The 16,752-nt window shown below is 39.1% G+C and overlaps 1 protein-coding gene across 1 annotated transcript in view; it reads right to left on the bottom strand.

Annotated features, from left to right (window-relative positions):
- Positions 1-4,792: 4,792 nt before the first annotated feature.
- SLC2A2 (solute carrier family 2 member 2) overlaps positions 4,793-16,752 on the bottom strand; it is a 38,056-nt gene continuing 26,096 nt past the window's right edge. The window contains exons 8-11 of the mRNA XM_069560331.1: positions 13,338-13,442; positions 9,556-9,657; positions 8,506-8,709; positions 4,793-8,420 (exon numbers count right to left, since the gene is read on the bottom strand). Coding sequence (XP_069416432.1) covers positions 8,220-8,420; positions 8,506-8,709; positions 9,556-9,657; positions 13,338-13,442 — 612 coding nt within the window. The 3' untranslated portion in view covers positions 4,793-8,219. The remainder of the gene's footprint in view (positions 8,421-8,505; positions 8,710-9,555; positions 9,658-13,337; positions 13,443-16,752) is intronic.

The following is a 16,752-nucleotide window of genomic DNA, read 5'->3' as shown; positions in this document are numbered from 1 at the left end:
GATGCAACTAAGACCCAACTCGGCCAAATAAATAAATGTTCTTTGCTTTTAAAAAAACCAAAAGACTGTACCAGCAAAAGTAAACAAAAATGGGCTACATTTTCATTCTTCAAAATAGAATATTCAGTTCAGTTCAGTTCAGTTCTGTCGCTCAGTCATGTCCGACTCTCTGTGATCCCATGAACTGCAGCATGCCAGGCCTCCCTGTCCATCACCAACTCCAGGAGTTAACCCAAACCCACGTCCATTGAGTCGGTGATACCATCCAGCCATCTCATCCTCTGTCATCTCCTTCTCCTCCTGCCCCCAATCCCCTCCCAGCATCAGAGTCTTTTCCAGTGAGTCAACTCTTCTGCATGAGGTGGCCAAAGTACTGGAATTTCAGCTTTAGCATCATTCCTTCCAAAGAACATCCAGGACTGATTTCCTTTAGGATGGACTGGTTGGATCTCCTTGCAGTCCAAGGGACTCTCAAGAGTCTTCTCCAACACCACAGTTCAAAAGCATCAATTCTTCGGCGCTCAGCTTTCTTCACAGTCCAACTCTCACATCCATACATGACTACTGGAAAAACCATAGCCTTGACTAGACGGACCTTTGTTGGCAAAGTAATGTCTCTGCTTTTGAATTTGCTATCTAGGTTGGTCATAACTTTCCTTCCAAGGAGTAAGCGTCTTTTAATTTCATGGCTGCAATCACCATCTGCAGTGATTTTTGAGCCCCCAAAAATAAAGTCTGACACTGTTTCCACTGTTTCCCCATCTATTTGCCATGATCTTCGTTTTCTGAATGTTGAGTTTTAAGCCAACTTTTTCACTCTCCTCTTTCACTTTCAAGAGGCTTTTTAGTTCCTCTTCACTTTCTGCCGTAAGGGTGGTGTCACCTGCATATCTGAGGTTGGTTTAATAGAATATTAGAACATGTTAATTCCTCCAAGACAAGTTGGTCCTGTTACTACTTCCAGCCCTCCCTCATTGTGTCTTTTCTTTTTCTCTCCTGAAGGTAAAAGTTCCTTACCATTTTTTATAGACTGAATGTTTTTGTCCCCTTAAATTCATATGTTGACATCCTAACCCCGAAGTGACTCTGCTTAGAGTTGGGGCCTCTGAGGAGGTGATAAAGATTAAATGAGGTCATAAGGGTAAGCCCCTAATTTGATAGAGCTGATGCCCTTATAAGAAGAGGAAAAAGCACTAGAACCCTTTCTGCCTTGTGACGAGAAGTGACCATCTGCCAGCCAAGAAGAGAGCCCTCACTAGGAACCAAATAAGCTGGCACCTTAATCTTGGACTTCTTAGCTTCTAGAACTGTGGGAAATTTCTGTTGTTGAACCTACACAGTCTATGGTATTTTGTTATGGCAGTCTGAGAAGACAAATACATCATTAGAGGACTAAATTATGTACATATTTCATACTGCATTTCAGTTAAAAATATTTTTTAAAATTATTGTACCCTGCAAAATCCTATAATGTAAGCAAAATCTGTGCTATCTTTACTTTCATTTCACATTAAGAGCAAATGATTGAAACTTTAGAGGACTGTGTAAACTGCCCAAGATGTGTAAACTCAGCTGATAATTCTATGGGCAGGGTTTAGCGTTAGAGTGCAATTGATTTATAGGAGTTGGTTCAGGAATCAATAATCTTCAGGATTCCTGCTCAGGGTAGGAGCTCATCTAGTCCTTTCTCTGCAGAAAATGGAGAGTTAACCTTATACAAGCAACCTCATCCTTTTTACTCTTTGTCTCAAAATGTCTTCATATCATTTTTCATTTTAAATTTTTTTCTCTCACCTGTCTCCTCCTTTCTAATATCACTGCCTATAATTTTTTTATGTTAAACTTTCCCAGGCTTCACTTATCCTCTCTCATGTGTCTTAAAATTCTTCTCTATTTCTCTTTTCCATTAGTCTGTAAATACATTCATGCATCCCCACATTGTAATAAAGTTCTTTATCGTTCTGCAAACTGCAGACCTGTTTCTCCTTTTCTTCTCACCATCTATTTCTGAAAGAAGGTTAATTCCCCCCACATTTTTTTGGCCTATTATAAGCATAATATACATGCACAGTGAAGGAAACTTGGACCACATGCTCACACAAACATACACAGCTGAACACCAACCCCAACCGTAACCCTAACCTAGCTGAAATCCTATCATCTATCCATAAACACTAACTACTGTACATTCTTCTTTTTTCCTCTCTCCTTCCTGTCTCTTCTCCTTCCCTTTCTACCCCTCTTTACCCTCTCGGCCTCTCTCATCTATCTAAATATATTTGGTATATATAAGCTCATCCACCTTTGTGCTGAGTAACATTTTATCAGTTGATTCAATAGTTCAAATTAAAATATTTATTGTTATGCAATAATTTTTATAAAGTAATACATGTCTATAGTTTAAAGGTCAAATAATAACATAGGCTTATATTACATATATTTGAAAAAAACACAATAAGTTCTTGCCCCAGCCTTCTTCAACCATGATTATTCTTATAGGTGAATATTTGAAAAATTTTTGTAGTTGCTGCTGTTTAGTTGCTAAGTTGTGCCTGACTCTTTTGCAACCCTATGGATTGTAGCCCACCAGGCTCCTCTGTCCATGGGATTTTCCTGGCAAGAATACTGGAGTGGGTTGCCATTTCCTCCTCCAGAGGATCTTCCTGACCCAGGGATTGAACCTGCCTCTCCTGTGTCTCTTGCATTGGCAGGTGGATTCTTTATCACTGAGTCACCAAGGAAGCCCCTTGAAAAATTTTTAACTGTTTCTCAAAGCTTTAATTTCTACATTCAAGTTCATATGTTGTATTCTTTGGGTCTCAACAGAAGCAGCGGGCCCACTGCAAAGGACTGGTTAAAGAAGCTTAATGAAGAAACAGTTTACAAGGGAGGGGGCCAAGTTAAGGAACTGCAAGGGATGGTCAAGTACCTGGGACTAGTAGTAGTAGAACTCACAGTAGTATGATGCCATTGCCAACTCTGGGATTAAAGGAGGCAAGATTTGGGGCAATGATTACCAGAACCCAGTAATGGATATAACTGGAGCTATACGGAAGCTGTGGCCATAAGTGGAGAAATACAGTCACTACCCAGGGAGAGGGAGGCTGGAAGCTGAAGGAAACAATAGCCTTCCTTCTCCCTCTTCTTATCCTTCCATTTCCCACCAGGGCAGCGCATTAAGCAAACTCAACTAGAAGCCAAAGGCAAGGAACCTAGATGATAGAGTCTGAAGGGACCAGCTTTCTGAGTCACAGAGCAGAGCACAACGGGTAAACATAGACTGCAGGAGCACAGGGAAAATTTCCAGCACATAGCCTCATATGGATATTTTTTGCTTTCTAGATTTTGGTGGCTATGTGTCAACAACTTACTGTGTTAATTATCATTGAGCTTTTCCTCGTAATTCCTCACCTTTCTTTTCCACATATCTCATAAACAGTACTATTAGAAACTTTATTTGAAAATGAGAATTGTAACAATATCCAGTCTTTTAAATAATTATTCACCATTGAGTTGAGTAGTGCACCAGGACATTTCTTTTCTATGTTGCTCCCTACCGCACTCCCTCCCCAGGAATTCATATTTGCCTTGTATTTGCATTTGTTTAGTTTTCTATGTGTTTGGCACTATTTGTTTTTCCTAAAGGTTCCAAATTATTCCTCATATGGCCAAACACATCAGAAAATATTTTAGTTCTGTTTTTCCTCAGAACCTTCTTTTTCTTGCTTCAGTCTGAACTGGTTGTCTTCTAGGCCCTGGTGCTTGCTGTCACCTATGACCCAGGCCCTGAGACTTTTCTTCCATCCTCCCCTTTTGCTGAATTCCATGTCTTTCATTCTCAGTTTTTCCTCTCTCTCGCTCTCTTTTTGGTACCGTACACATTCCTCTTGCTTCAGGAGAGAAGGTACAGAATAGGTCGATTTTTGAGTCTTGCATGTCTGGAACTGATAGTACATCTGGGAACAGAATTCTAGGCTGAAAATCATTTTCCCTTAGAATTTTGTTGGTATTGCTCCACAGCCTTTCAGCTTTCACAGCTTCTGTTCAGATATGACATGTTTTATGAATCCTGTTTCTTTGTATGTGACATGTCTTTACTTTCTAGATGCCTTTATATGTACATTTTACTTTCTTAAATTTCATGATGAAAATTTAAAAATAAGAAAATGAATACTTTCATCAAAAATGGTTATGGTGAGTAACAAATTACTATGGTAATTAAATGCTATTGGATAAATAGAGCATAGTAATTTTTAAATGTATATATAAATTTTTTGAAAATTTATATCCTTTTCAGCTATTTAAACATATGATGAAAATTTTAGATGTCAACTAAAAATTTTTAAAACCACTAACTTACAATTTTTCCTATTCTGCCCCTTGTGCCATAACTATTTGTTTTTAAAGTTTAGCTTCTTTATGAGAATGCAGGTGATTGAGGATAGGGACCATGTTTTCTAAGCTTTTTATCTTTTACAAAACTTTAATAAAGTGTTGTGTCCATAATAGGAGCTCAATTAAATATTTACTGAATTGAAGTATTTCTATTTTCATCAAAGGGAGTCCTTCATTCCTCTTCAACTGTTCTTACCTAGCCTAGCAGTTAGTTTTCCCTACTAAACTGATAATCAAAACAACTGCTTGATGGAAATAATATTTGGATTTAAAATGCAACTCACATAACTTTAGTATGAGAACAGGAAAAGTATTGTGAGAAGGAAATGATTATATATAGTAAGCCAATACCAATTTTCCTAAATGTGGTTTTTCTACGTAAAATAAAGTAACACAGTAATTAGAAATATATTTATTGACATAGAACTGCAGTGTATACACACTCTTAGCTAAAACCAGTGTATTTTCATGATTCTTTCTAACGTGCACCCAATTGGAAAGCAGTAAAAACACCAGCAGATGGCTCAAGAGTGGTTGGCAATAAACCCTTTCTCCTCAGATCACTAGTATACAACTGTAATGAAAAATTATATTTTTGCACACTTTACTCAGCACTTTTGCTTAGGACACTGTAAGCACCAGATAATGCCTAACATTGCTTTGCTATGTATACAATAATAAGCTAGCAAGAAATATTCACGTACACTAGTTTATACACTTTTATAATTAGTTTTATACCTTTTTAGGTAATCTAATATTTTAAATGGTTTTAATTTTATTTCCATATTTATTTGACTATGCCAGATCTTCACTGTAGCACACAAGGTCTTCAATCTTCATCACGGCACACCAAGTCTTTTAGTTTCGGCATGTGGGATCTAGTTCCCCCAACCGGGGTTGGAACCTAGGCCTCTGCACTGGGAGCACAGAGTCAGCCCCTGGACCGCCAGAGAAGTCCTCATTTTTGCATCTTATCAAGAAGGCTTGGCCTTGTCCTGTGATTTAATCCTGTTGTTACATTTATATACAATACACAGCATTTTATTTCGTACTTAGCATTATCCAAAGAAATAATACTACATATAGACCTCTTAAAAATAACTTAGGCAGAAGCAAATTTTAAAAATACAAGAAAAACTCTTATACCCTACTTGGAAATATCAAGTATGGGTTTAAGCATTCGACAGCTTAATATTCCCCCTAATTCTTACAATTCCCTTGTCATTGTGGGATTGTTGCTGGAAGTAAGAAAATATTATATTGCGTTTATAAAACATTTTTTTATTCAAAAGAAAAAAACTAGAACTATCTTCTATATGATAGCTCTGTGTCCTAACAGTATTGTCATGAATACTAACTTTAGGTAACATTTATTGAGTGCCCTCTCTGTACCAGGCACTCTGCTTAGCACTATGTTTAATCTTCACAGCTCTCTGAGGTAGGTATATTACTGAGTCCATTTTATTTACAAAGTGCTCTACACTGAGGTGACGGAAGGCAAGAAATGCAGGTGATCTTCCTGAACTCCTCAATCGACTGAGCTCCTTGATGTGAGGCATTCTCTTACTGTGTCTCAGAGTGCACGACAGTGCTGATCCTGTAGAAGGGAGCGGGGAAGAGGAAGTGAAAGGAAACCCCTGCACTGGTGTCAGGACAGTGGACAATACTAGATGTAGCTGATGAACGACCGGATCATGCTCCGAGCAAGTTAAGAGAAGATCACATTTGTAAGGATGTTCGACTATGAAAACGACTCCACAGAAATGATAGTGTATTACGAAAATTAACCATTCAAACTCACATCTAATTTCCCTGGGATTAACTCTAACTAATTAGTGTCAATCTTATTATATATTATGGTGAATATTGCTGAGAACCTAGGAGTTTGTATTATGTTAAGCTAGTTCCTTTCTTTTAGTATGAAGCTTTAACCGCTTATTTCATCTGAATGTTTCTTTTCAACTCACTAGTATCTTTGCAAGGAAAAAATTGTGAAAGGGAAACAATACATGCTATTTACATTTCTCTGAGGCAGAAAACATCAGGGTCTGAATTTTGAGAATTTATGCTCAGTCAGAAAAATTAATCAAAACTTAAAAGGGGTCTTGTGGGTTCTTTATTTAAACTCTTACTTGTTGTTCAGTCGCTAAGTCGTGTCTGACTCTTTGCGATCCCACAGACTATAGCCAACCAGTCTCCTCTGTCCATGGGGTTCTCTAGGCAAGAATACTGGAGGCGTAGCTATTTCTTTCTCTTGGGGATCTTCCTGACTCAGGGGTTGAACCAGCATCTCCTGCTTTGGCAGGCAGATTCTTTACCACTGAGTCATCAGGGAAGTCCTAAACACTTACTACTTTATTCTAAATGAGATCAGGAATAGTGATTTGAATAAATCACATTCATCACCTATAAATATGTTAAATTTCTTTACTGGTGCAACTTTGGGCTTCTCAAAGGCCACCAGCATCCTGAAGAAGACAGGAGCCACGGGATGAGCCATTTTCCTGCTTCTGCCCGACTCCAAGTCCCTACTTTTCTTTTTTTTTAAACTGAGTTCACAGTTTAGAAAAAAAGGTCTACCAAACTATTTAAGCTCACTTGGTGTCCTAGAACAGCTAAGGGAACATAGATAATCCCAAACAGGCCAAAAAGAAACAAAAATCAAAGTGAGAAAAAATAATTTCGTGTTGCTTGGAATGTCAAATTACATAAAGGTAAACAACCTTGGTCAAAGAAAAAAAAAGCAAACCCCCTCAAGTGTTCAGTATTTTTTTCCCACTCTTGAAAAGAACTTTTAAAAAGAGACTCTTCCATACATTAAAGCAAGTGTAAAAAGGATTGATTCAGTGCTCCACTTTGTGAGGAAAAGAGCCTGGAGATATTTCAGCTCCCTGCTAAGCCTTTGGTATCCTTCAGAACTCTATTTCCATAGTTGCAAAACTGACTGAGTGAAAGTCTGTTTAATCATCTGTGTATTTCCAATTTGTCTACATAGGTAAAAGCACTTAGTGCTTGGCACGTAAGTAGTATACAATAAATGTTAGCAATCGTAATAGAACAGCTTAGATAGCTCCATATACTGCCAAGGCAAAAAAGGAAACACCAAAAAGAATGATTGCTTTGTCTTTGGGAACTCAGTCTTTCCAGGAAAATTAAATAAGGATTTTCATCAAGGCTGAAATTCAATGTTTTTGAATTTTCGGGAAGTCACCCTCAGGATCTTCCAACCTCACCTTTTCAACCTATTTTAAAACATAATAGTTCAGAAAATATTTTTTAACAAACAGAGCAATCTTTTGCTTCTAATTTCTAGCATTAGACTGCTGTATTTTCACTGTTTGAGTGTATTTTATAAGACAACTCAGAAAACCAGGCTGTGGTCAATAAAAAAGCAAAACAAAATATAGCTCAAGGGATTCAGCCAGCAAGGAATTAGCACAAGTTTATGATAGTTGTTATTATTAACGGATAACCCATGCTAAATGACCAAGCCATTTAGTGTTTAATTTTATAAAAACCATTTGGTCATCAAAGTAACAGAAAAAAAAATTTTTTTGGTACTAAATGTACTTGCCAGTTAGTGTAACAAAATGAGCTAGACTTTTTGGTTTTCTTATAGTCTTACCACCCAACATAGATTCTTTAAGTTAAAAGAAAAAAATACTTTTTAGTAATATTTGATGATACTTCTGATCAGAGCCTATAAAGTCTCTATAAAAAATAAAACAATACTTCAAGATACAGATATAAAATTCTCAAAAAAGTGTCATTAAAAAAACTCTGCTTTCTTCCTGTTATTGTTCATGTCAAAAAGCAGGTTATCTCTACATGGTTTCTGTAGGTCCCAGGAATTCCATTTCTACAGCAGCTTTTGGCGTTTCAGCTGAACCCCTCTTCTTTCGGAACTCTGCTGCAATTTCCTCAAAGGATTTTCCTTTGGTTTCTGGAACTTTAAAAAATGTGAATAGAGTAAAGGCCAAGACCACACCAGCAAAAAGGAAAAACACATAAGGTCCGCAGAAGTCCTGCAGAGAAGAAACAGAGTTCCAATTAGCAGCTGTTAAACCTTATCTTCTGTTCAGTAAGTTTGCACGAAACTAGGCTGCTTACCGCAATGTACTGGAAACACAGAGCTATGATGAAATTGCCCGTCCAGTTGCTGAACGCAGCTATTGCTAAAGCAGCAGGGCGTGGTCCTTGACTGAAAAACTCAGCCACCATGAACCAGGGGATGGGGCCTGGCCCAATTTCAAAAAAACAGACAAAGAGGAAGATGGATGTCATGCTCACGTAACTCATCCAAGGCAATTTATTCTGAGGAGAAAAAATAAATAAATAAAAGTGGAACTGGGATCACTGACTGCTTCTTCCTGTAGCTAAGTCCTTGTTGAGTTCAGAGGGGACATAGCACTCTTCCTGATGTGTTTATGTTCAATTAAGTATAAGTTATTCTAGTTGTTCAGTTCAGTTCAGTCGCTCAGTCGTGTCCGACTCTTTGCGACCCCATGAATCGCAGCACGCCAGGCCTCCCTGTCCATCACCAACTCCCGGAGTTCACCCAGACTCACGTCCATCGAGTCAGTGATGCCATCCAGCCATCTCATCCTCTGTCGTCCCCTTCTCCTCCTGCCCCCAATCCCTCCCAGCATCAGGGTCTTTTCCAGTGAGTCGTAGATGAGTTTTTTTTTCCCTTTTCCTAATCTGAGTCACCCTTAAATCTTTTGAGCTATAAGAAGTCCTCTGGATTCGGATTTTCTCTGCCTCCTAGTCACTCTTTTTCTGTGGAAGAAGCAAAGCAAGGATCCAGTGACCTCTGCTTCTACTCATACCAAGGTCAGTAGACAGGATGCCCAACCACCCTGTACAGTGGTGGAACGGTCTAGGTACTTGTTCAAGGTCACACAAGCAGCCAAGTGGCAGAGCCAGGGTTGAAACCTGGTTATTATACACCCTGCCTCTCCCGGGTGACAAGCACCATTTACTTGCTGATGTTCAGTCTTTAAACCCTGAAGCTAATTCTCTTTTTCTTTACATTTCCCTTTTGTTTTATATGCTGTTTCTCTTGCTTTATTTTGTTAAGTAAGTCTCAGATGTTTAACTTGGGGCTCAGAAGTGCTATCATTGGGTAACCAAAAATCTGAGTGCAGGCACCAGACTCACCAGGAGCACAAGTCCCACCGACATGAAGATGGCACAAACAAACATTCCACTCATTCCAATTAGGAACAGAGAGCGTCGCCCTGCCTTCTCCACGAGGAACACCTAGGGAAGTTTTAAAACACAGTGGCTTTATACTTAAATAGTTTCTACTGCCAAAGAGATCTTTTAAATGTATACAGCTGAGAAGAAGCCATTTTATTATCCCATTTTGCAGATGTGGAATTAAGGAGGGAAGTGACCCTTGTCCAGAAAGGTAGAACTGGTCTCAGTGACCAGAGATGATTAACAGATGCTGTCTTCCTTTTGTCAGGTTGATTTGAACAGGTCATTCTAGAGAAAGAACCATAGCATTATCACCACCTGACGTTCATCACTTTGGGTGCAATAGTTAGAGACTGGACATCTTGGATGTCCTGTATTTCTTCTACCCTTAAAATATGAAAGTGAAAAATGAAGTCACTCAGTTGTGTCCGACTCGTGGACTGTAGCCCACCAAGCTCCTCGTCCATGGGATTCTCCAGGCAAGAATATTGGAGTGGGTTGCCATTTCCTTCTCCAAAAATAAAATATGAAGGGTCTACATAAACATGACATTAATTTCCCTTATGATAATTATCCTGTCATAATTAAAAGCGTTTGAGCACTGCAGACTTCTGAAACAGTGCAATTATTGATGTGTCAACTATCATCATCCAACTTCCTTACTGCAAACAAAGTCAAATTGTGACCGCTCAGGGGGAAAATACAGAACTTGATCATCTTACCAAAGAGTCAGGTCTGTATTTTTTTTGGTGAGCCTGAAAGTACTTGGTCTTGGTAATGAACTATCCATTTGAAAAGATAAGACTTTAAAGCAAAAGGTTAAAGTGCTTTTTTATCCTATTTTAGGAGAGTTGGCATCAACTCCTTTGGGTCGGGATCTTTGCACTAATGTTTAAGATTTACAATTAGCGAGGACCAGACTTTGCTGAATAGACTCTGTCTTGATCCTTGGAATACTGCCAAGGTTGGTGAGTCAAACACACACAAAAATTACCTGTCATAATATCTCACTTGGCTGTTCTTATAAATCTATCAGTAAATCAACAGCAATCCAATACTCTTAGTGCAGTGAGCTTTGGCTCTGAAAATATCTGAGAAACATTTCTTTTCACTTACAGCGAAAACCCCTTTTTCTCAGGCTTTCAGATCACTCCAGAGTGGTAAGCAAGGAACCCATATTTAATTGTTGAGAATGAAGTGGGAAAAACAAACCTTCCTCTAGTTCATAAAATTTCTCTCTATATTTTGACTGTTTCTATATTATGACTTTTAAAGTTGATTTGATGACACCGTGTCAAGCCACCAAGGAAACTGGAGCATTTCTTCAGCAAAAGGGGCTTTCACTACATCTGTTTCTTCTATTTCTGAACAAGTATTACTGGTAGGATTATAAATTCTAAAACTACATGCCTTGAAAACTGAGTCAGTCTCCCTTGGGGCCAGGTGAGCACTGCCACAGGGTGAGACTTGGTCAGGTCGTAGAGACCTGGATGCCTGACCTTAACTTCCATTTTCCCCACAGACAGTGTGTAGCACTCAGATCCTCAATGCCTACTTGGAGGCGCGCTTTCTCCTCTAGACCCATGCTGTCTTTCAGTTTGCTTCATATTCCTTTCTGTTTTGTTTTCTCACTCAAGATTACAGGTTTCCATCTATCGGATCATTATTGTAAAAGAAAATACAAAATATAGAACATCATTCAGCATCAAGTTTAGATGCTCTCTCTCTCCAAATACTCATTCAGAAAAATAAAAAGCATTATATTCCCTCCAAATTGTTGAAACATTACTATGTTATCAGTACATATTCCTATTTGCACATCTTTATTTGAATGGATACACAGAAGTCAGTAACATTGGCTGATTTTGGCAAGAGGTCTGGATGATTGAGAGGTTATCCTTCTGGTATTTCTTTGAACTTTAAAACTTTTCAAAAATAAATATAATTAAAAGTGTTAAATATTACTTGTAGTCCTGGAGAGTTCATTAGATGGCTGATTAGAGTTGACTTTTAAAATTATGTCACTCCTGCAAAAATGTTCACCGAATAAAAGGATGAGTTCTAAAAAGGTATATTCAAAATAATCAGGACACTATTTTCAGAACAACTCCTCCCACTCCATGGAGTTGGTGGGGTTGGATGGGTGGACAACAATGGAATTTTACAGTAGTTTTCTTTTTAGGCATTCTTAGAGTTTGAATTGCCCTGATCTTGGTAACTTGATTCTTCACATAGCAAATCCCGTTACACATAAAATATTTTAATCACAATCTCTATATGAGAAAAATATGTTGAAGTGAGATTTGCAAAAATATTATCTCAGGAGACAAAAGAATGCAAATAGTTGCTAGGATTCCATCCCAGTACCAATCCTTTATTGATTTTACAGTGGCCTTTTGGGTTGAACAAGCATTAACTCTAAGGGCATAAGCACTGGTGTTCCCTTATTATCTGTTCTTCCTTCTCTTTCCAAGGTCCAGTTCTGTTTACTGTGGTCTGGACAAACTTGCCTTTTGATCTAGGTAGCAAGGCTGTAATTATTGACCACTCTAGGTAATAGTTAAAAGTCCATGTGCAGAAAATGAAAAACAAGTGATCCCATGAACTGTAGCCTGCCAGGCTCTTCTATCCATGGGATTCTCCAAGAAAGAATACTAGAGCAGGTTGCCATTTCCTTCTCCAGGGAAACTTCCTGATCCAGGAATTGAATCCAGATCTTCTGTACTGCAGGCAGATGCTTTTCCAACTGAGCTACATGTGAAGCCTCAGAGCTGCCTGGAAGCTCTGCCCAATGACCTAACATCATAAGAATCTGCTCAATCAGTTTAATTTTGCTAGAGGCTTAAATATCTAATTGAGAGGACAATGTTTATTCAAAAAAAATTTTTTTCCCCCTAAGATATCAGGATAAAAAATTTCAACCATGGATAGGAATCAAGGTGGAAGATTCAGTACTGACAGAAATGACAAGCTGTTTGCTAATATCAGGGGCTTCCCAGGTGGTGCTTCCCAGGGTGCTTCTCTGCTTCCCTAGTGGCTCAAACAGTAAAGAATCTGCCCTGGATCCAGAAGATCCCCCACAGAAGGGAATGGCAATTTGCTCCAGTATTCTTGCCTGGAGAATCCCATGGACAACAGTACATGGGGTCACAAAGAGTCGGATATGACTGAATGACCAACAGTTTCACACTTTCTTTCCCAGGTGGTGCAGTGGTAAAGACTCTGCTGCCAATGCAGGAGACGCAAGAGGGTTCGATCCCTGAGTTGGAAAGATTCCCCTGGAGTAGGAAATGGCAACCCACTCCAGTATTCATGCCTGGAAAATCCCAGAGGAGCCTGGTGGGCTACAGTCTATGGGGTTGCAAAGAGTCAGACACAACTGAGCATGCATACACACATTTGCTAATATTAAGGGACTTAAGTACAGAATAAAGGAGAAAAAGCCTAGGTATTTACACAAAAATACCAAGTGTCTTGTCCCCAAGTGAGTTCCTGATTCACAAGTGAGTGACAAATGACATCGTTGGGAGACAGGGATGCCTAATCAGTTATGCCTAATCTCACTACAATGGTTGGTTATTCACATCTGGGACTCTTCTTGTGACTCACATGGTTCTATCTACATATCCAGTACATGCAGACAATAAATCACAGGTTGCTTTTATGTTACAAGGGTTTTTTTCACTCCTATTTCTGGACTGAGGAACAAGCAGAATATTTATTTAGAGTATTTCACTTACAGAGACAGCAGTGAAAACTGTGTTGACAGCACCAACTCCAATGGTTGCATAAACAGGTTGGCTGATTCCAGCTGTCTGGAAAATGCTGGTTGAGTAGTAAAATATCTGAAAGATGAGAATAGTTTAGCTTTAATCAAGAAGCCTAGTGCTAAGGCTTTAATGCAAGAATTATTTTAGGTTGTTTATTTTTTGAGTGTTTCAATGGAACCAGAGTTCCGAGAGATCCCAAAAGGTTTTATCATCCCTCTTCTTCCAGAAAAGGAGAAATCACAATCTTCCTTTAGTGTGCAAAACTTCCAATCATTTAAACTATCCTTATATTCAGCTGAAAACTCTACATCTGCATCTAACATTTTTCAGTTTTAAAACTTTTTCTTAAAGTTAAAATACATGCAAAAAGGTACATATATCCTTTAAGTGTACAGCTCAATTAATTTTCACAAACTAAACACGCCTGTGTCAGTTCAGTTCAGTTCAGTTCAGTTGCTCAGTTGTGTCTGACTCTTTGTAACCCCATGAACTGCAGCACACCAGGCCTCCCTGTCCATCACCAACTCCTGGAGTCCACCCAAACCTATGTCCGTTGTGTCGGTGATGCCATCCAACCATCTCATCCTCTGTCGTCCCCTTCTCCTCCTGCCCCCAATCTTTCCCAGCATCAGGGTCTTTTCAAATGAGTCTCTGCATCAGGTGGCCAAAGTATTGGAATTCCAACATCAGTCCCTCCACACCCGGGATTGATCTCCTTTTGATGGACTGGTTGGATCTCCTTGCAGTCCAAGGGACTCTCAAGAGTCTTCTCCAATACCCCTGTATAATCTAGGTAAAAAATAAATCATTTCCTGCCTTCTGGAAGCCCCCTAAATGTCACCCTTTTTTTCAAAGGAAACTCTTTCAACTTCAGCCATTGTAGATAAATTTTGCCTAGTCTTGTACTTGATATAAGTGGAACTGCTTGATGTATATTTTATATCTGGCATCAACATTACCTTTGTGAGAATCATCCACATTGTTGCATTGGCAGGCTGTTTATTATCACTGCTATTTAGAGTATTATTGTAGTGATATACCACAATTTAGTTACCCATTCTACTATTTAGTTACCCATTCTACTGTTGATGGTTATTTAGGTAGTTATCATTAGAGTGATTATGAATAGTGCTTCTGTGAACATTCTATTCTAGTACAAGCCTTTTGGTAAAATATGTACACATTTACACCTAGGAATAGAATTGTTGGATCACAGTGTGTGTGTGTTCTCAGCTTTGACTGATACTACCAAATAGTTTTCCAAAGAAGTTGTGTTAATTTGCACTCTTACCAGTGAAAAAGCAGAGGAACCAGAGCTCAAATCACTGAACATCCACTGGATCATCAAAAAAGCAAGAGAGCTCCAGAAAAACATTGACTTCTGCTTTATTGACTATGCCAAAGCCTTTGGCTGTGTGGATCACAGTAAACTGTGGAAAATTTTTAAGGAGATGGGAATACCAGACCACCTGACCTGCCTCCTGAGAAATGTTTAAGCAGGTCAAGAAGCAACAGTTAGAACTGGACAAGAAACAACAGACTGGTTTCAAATCGGGAAAGGAGTACATCAAGGCTGTATATTGTCACCCTGCTTATTTAATTTATATGCAGAGTACACCATGAGAAATGCTGGGCTGGATAAAGCACAAACTGAAATCAAGATTTCTGGGGGAAATATCAATAACCTCAGATCTGCAGATGACACAACACTTATGGCAGAAAGTGAAGAGGAACTAAAGAGCCTCTTCACTAAAATGAAAGAGGAGAGTGAAAAAGTTGGCTTAAAACTCAACATTCAGAAAACGAAGATCATGGCATCTGGTCCCATCACTTCATGGGAAATAGATGGGGAAACAGTGACAGATTATTTTTTTGGGCTCCAGAATCACTGCAGATGGTGATTGCAACCATGAAATTAAAAGACGGAAAGGACAGAAGGAAAGTTATGACCAACCTAGACAGCATGTTAAAAAGCAGAGATATTACTTTGCCAATAAAGGTCAGTCTAGTCAAAGCTATGGTTTTTCCAGTAGTCATGTATGGATGTGAGAGTTGGACTATAAAGAAAGCTGAGCCCAGAAGAATTGATGCTTTTGAACTGTGATGTTGGAGAAAACTCTTGAGAATCTCTTGGACAGCAAGGAGATCCAACCAGTCCATCCTAAAGGAAGTCAGTCCTGAATATTCATTGGAAGGACTGATGCTGAAGATTAAACTCCAATACTTTGGCCATCTGAAGAACCGACTCATTTGAAAAGACCCTGATGCTGGGAAAGATTGAAGGTGGGGAGGAGAAGGGGACAACAGAGGATGAGATGGTTGGATGGCATCACCGACTCAATGGACATGAGTTTGAGTAAGCTCCGGGAGTTGGTGATGGACCGGGAGGCCTGGTGTGCTGCAGCCCGTGAGGTTGCAAAGAATTGGACACGACTGAGCAACTTTGAACTGAACCGAACCAGTGTGTATAAGAATTTTGGTTTCATTGCACTTAATCCAAAATTTTCCACTCATGTCAGTACACATGGAGAAATCTGATTCACAGCCTCCTTAATAGCCTTTAATATTAGTTACGTCTTTATGTGTATAACAGTCATTTTCTTTGGTTGCGTCATCCTCTGTCATTCCTTTCCTACAGCCTCATCCTGCAGACAGGGCTGATGCAGAAGGACTGTTCAGACTGTGTTCAGTGAGGAATGGATTACTCACTGCACACTATCCTACCCAAAAGCCTCTGGTTCAACATTTCCTGGATGCCTCTAAGCCAGGCACTGGGATGGAAGCTAAAGCAGGGGCACTCAGAGAGATGAAGTGTTGTGTTCTTGGATACACATGCAGAGCTGAGAGAGCTCAGAGAGATTTGGTCTCTGAGACCCAAAGTTATAAAGAATTAAGACATTAAAAAATCCACATCAAGGACCTTTAAAGGAGGATAGAGGCCAGAGCAGAGCATTCAGCTTGTGGAATGAGGCTCAGGTCTCCTTTTGCTTCACCTCAGGGGAAATACTTTCTTTACTTCCTCTAAGTCTCTGCCCATCCATCAGTCACCCCCACAGTGTCTGTGAATCTGGGGTTGACTCACTGTAGAAGCCCAGATCACATTTATAACAGCACTGAATGGGGATAAGTGGTTTTTAAAATCTAGTTTCTTAACCAATGCTTAATTTTTTTCTTCTAGCAGCTAACCGTCAGTAAGACAATTTTAGTCTGCATAATACAAAGATTTCAAAACCTAAAAGCTAGCTAGTTTAGTATTCAGTGTGTTCTTCAGTCATGTCTTTTCTATTACCCTCACTCACCAATATCATATCAGTCCCTTCTATTTATTTTGTGTGCTGTCTCCGCAAACAATGAAAATTTCTTGGATGACAGGAAACTTTGCACT

Source organism: Ovis canadensis, chromosome 1 (genome assembly GCF_042477335.2).
Source record: "Ovis canadensis isolate MfBH-ARS-UI-01 breed Bighorn chromosome 1, ARS-UI_OviCan_v2, whole genome shotgun sequence".
Lineage (NCBI taxonomy): Eukaryota > Metazoa > Chordata > Mammalia > Artiodactyla > Bovidae > Ovis > Ovis canadensis.
The sequence above is the reverse complement of the archived record's forward strand: the minus strand, read 5'-3'. Positions and strand labels throughout refer to the sequence as shown.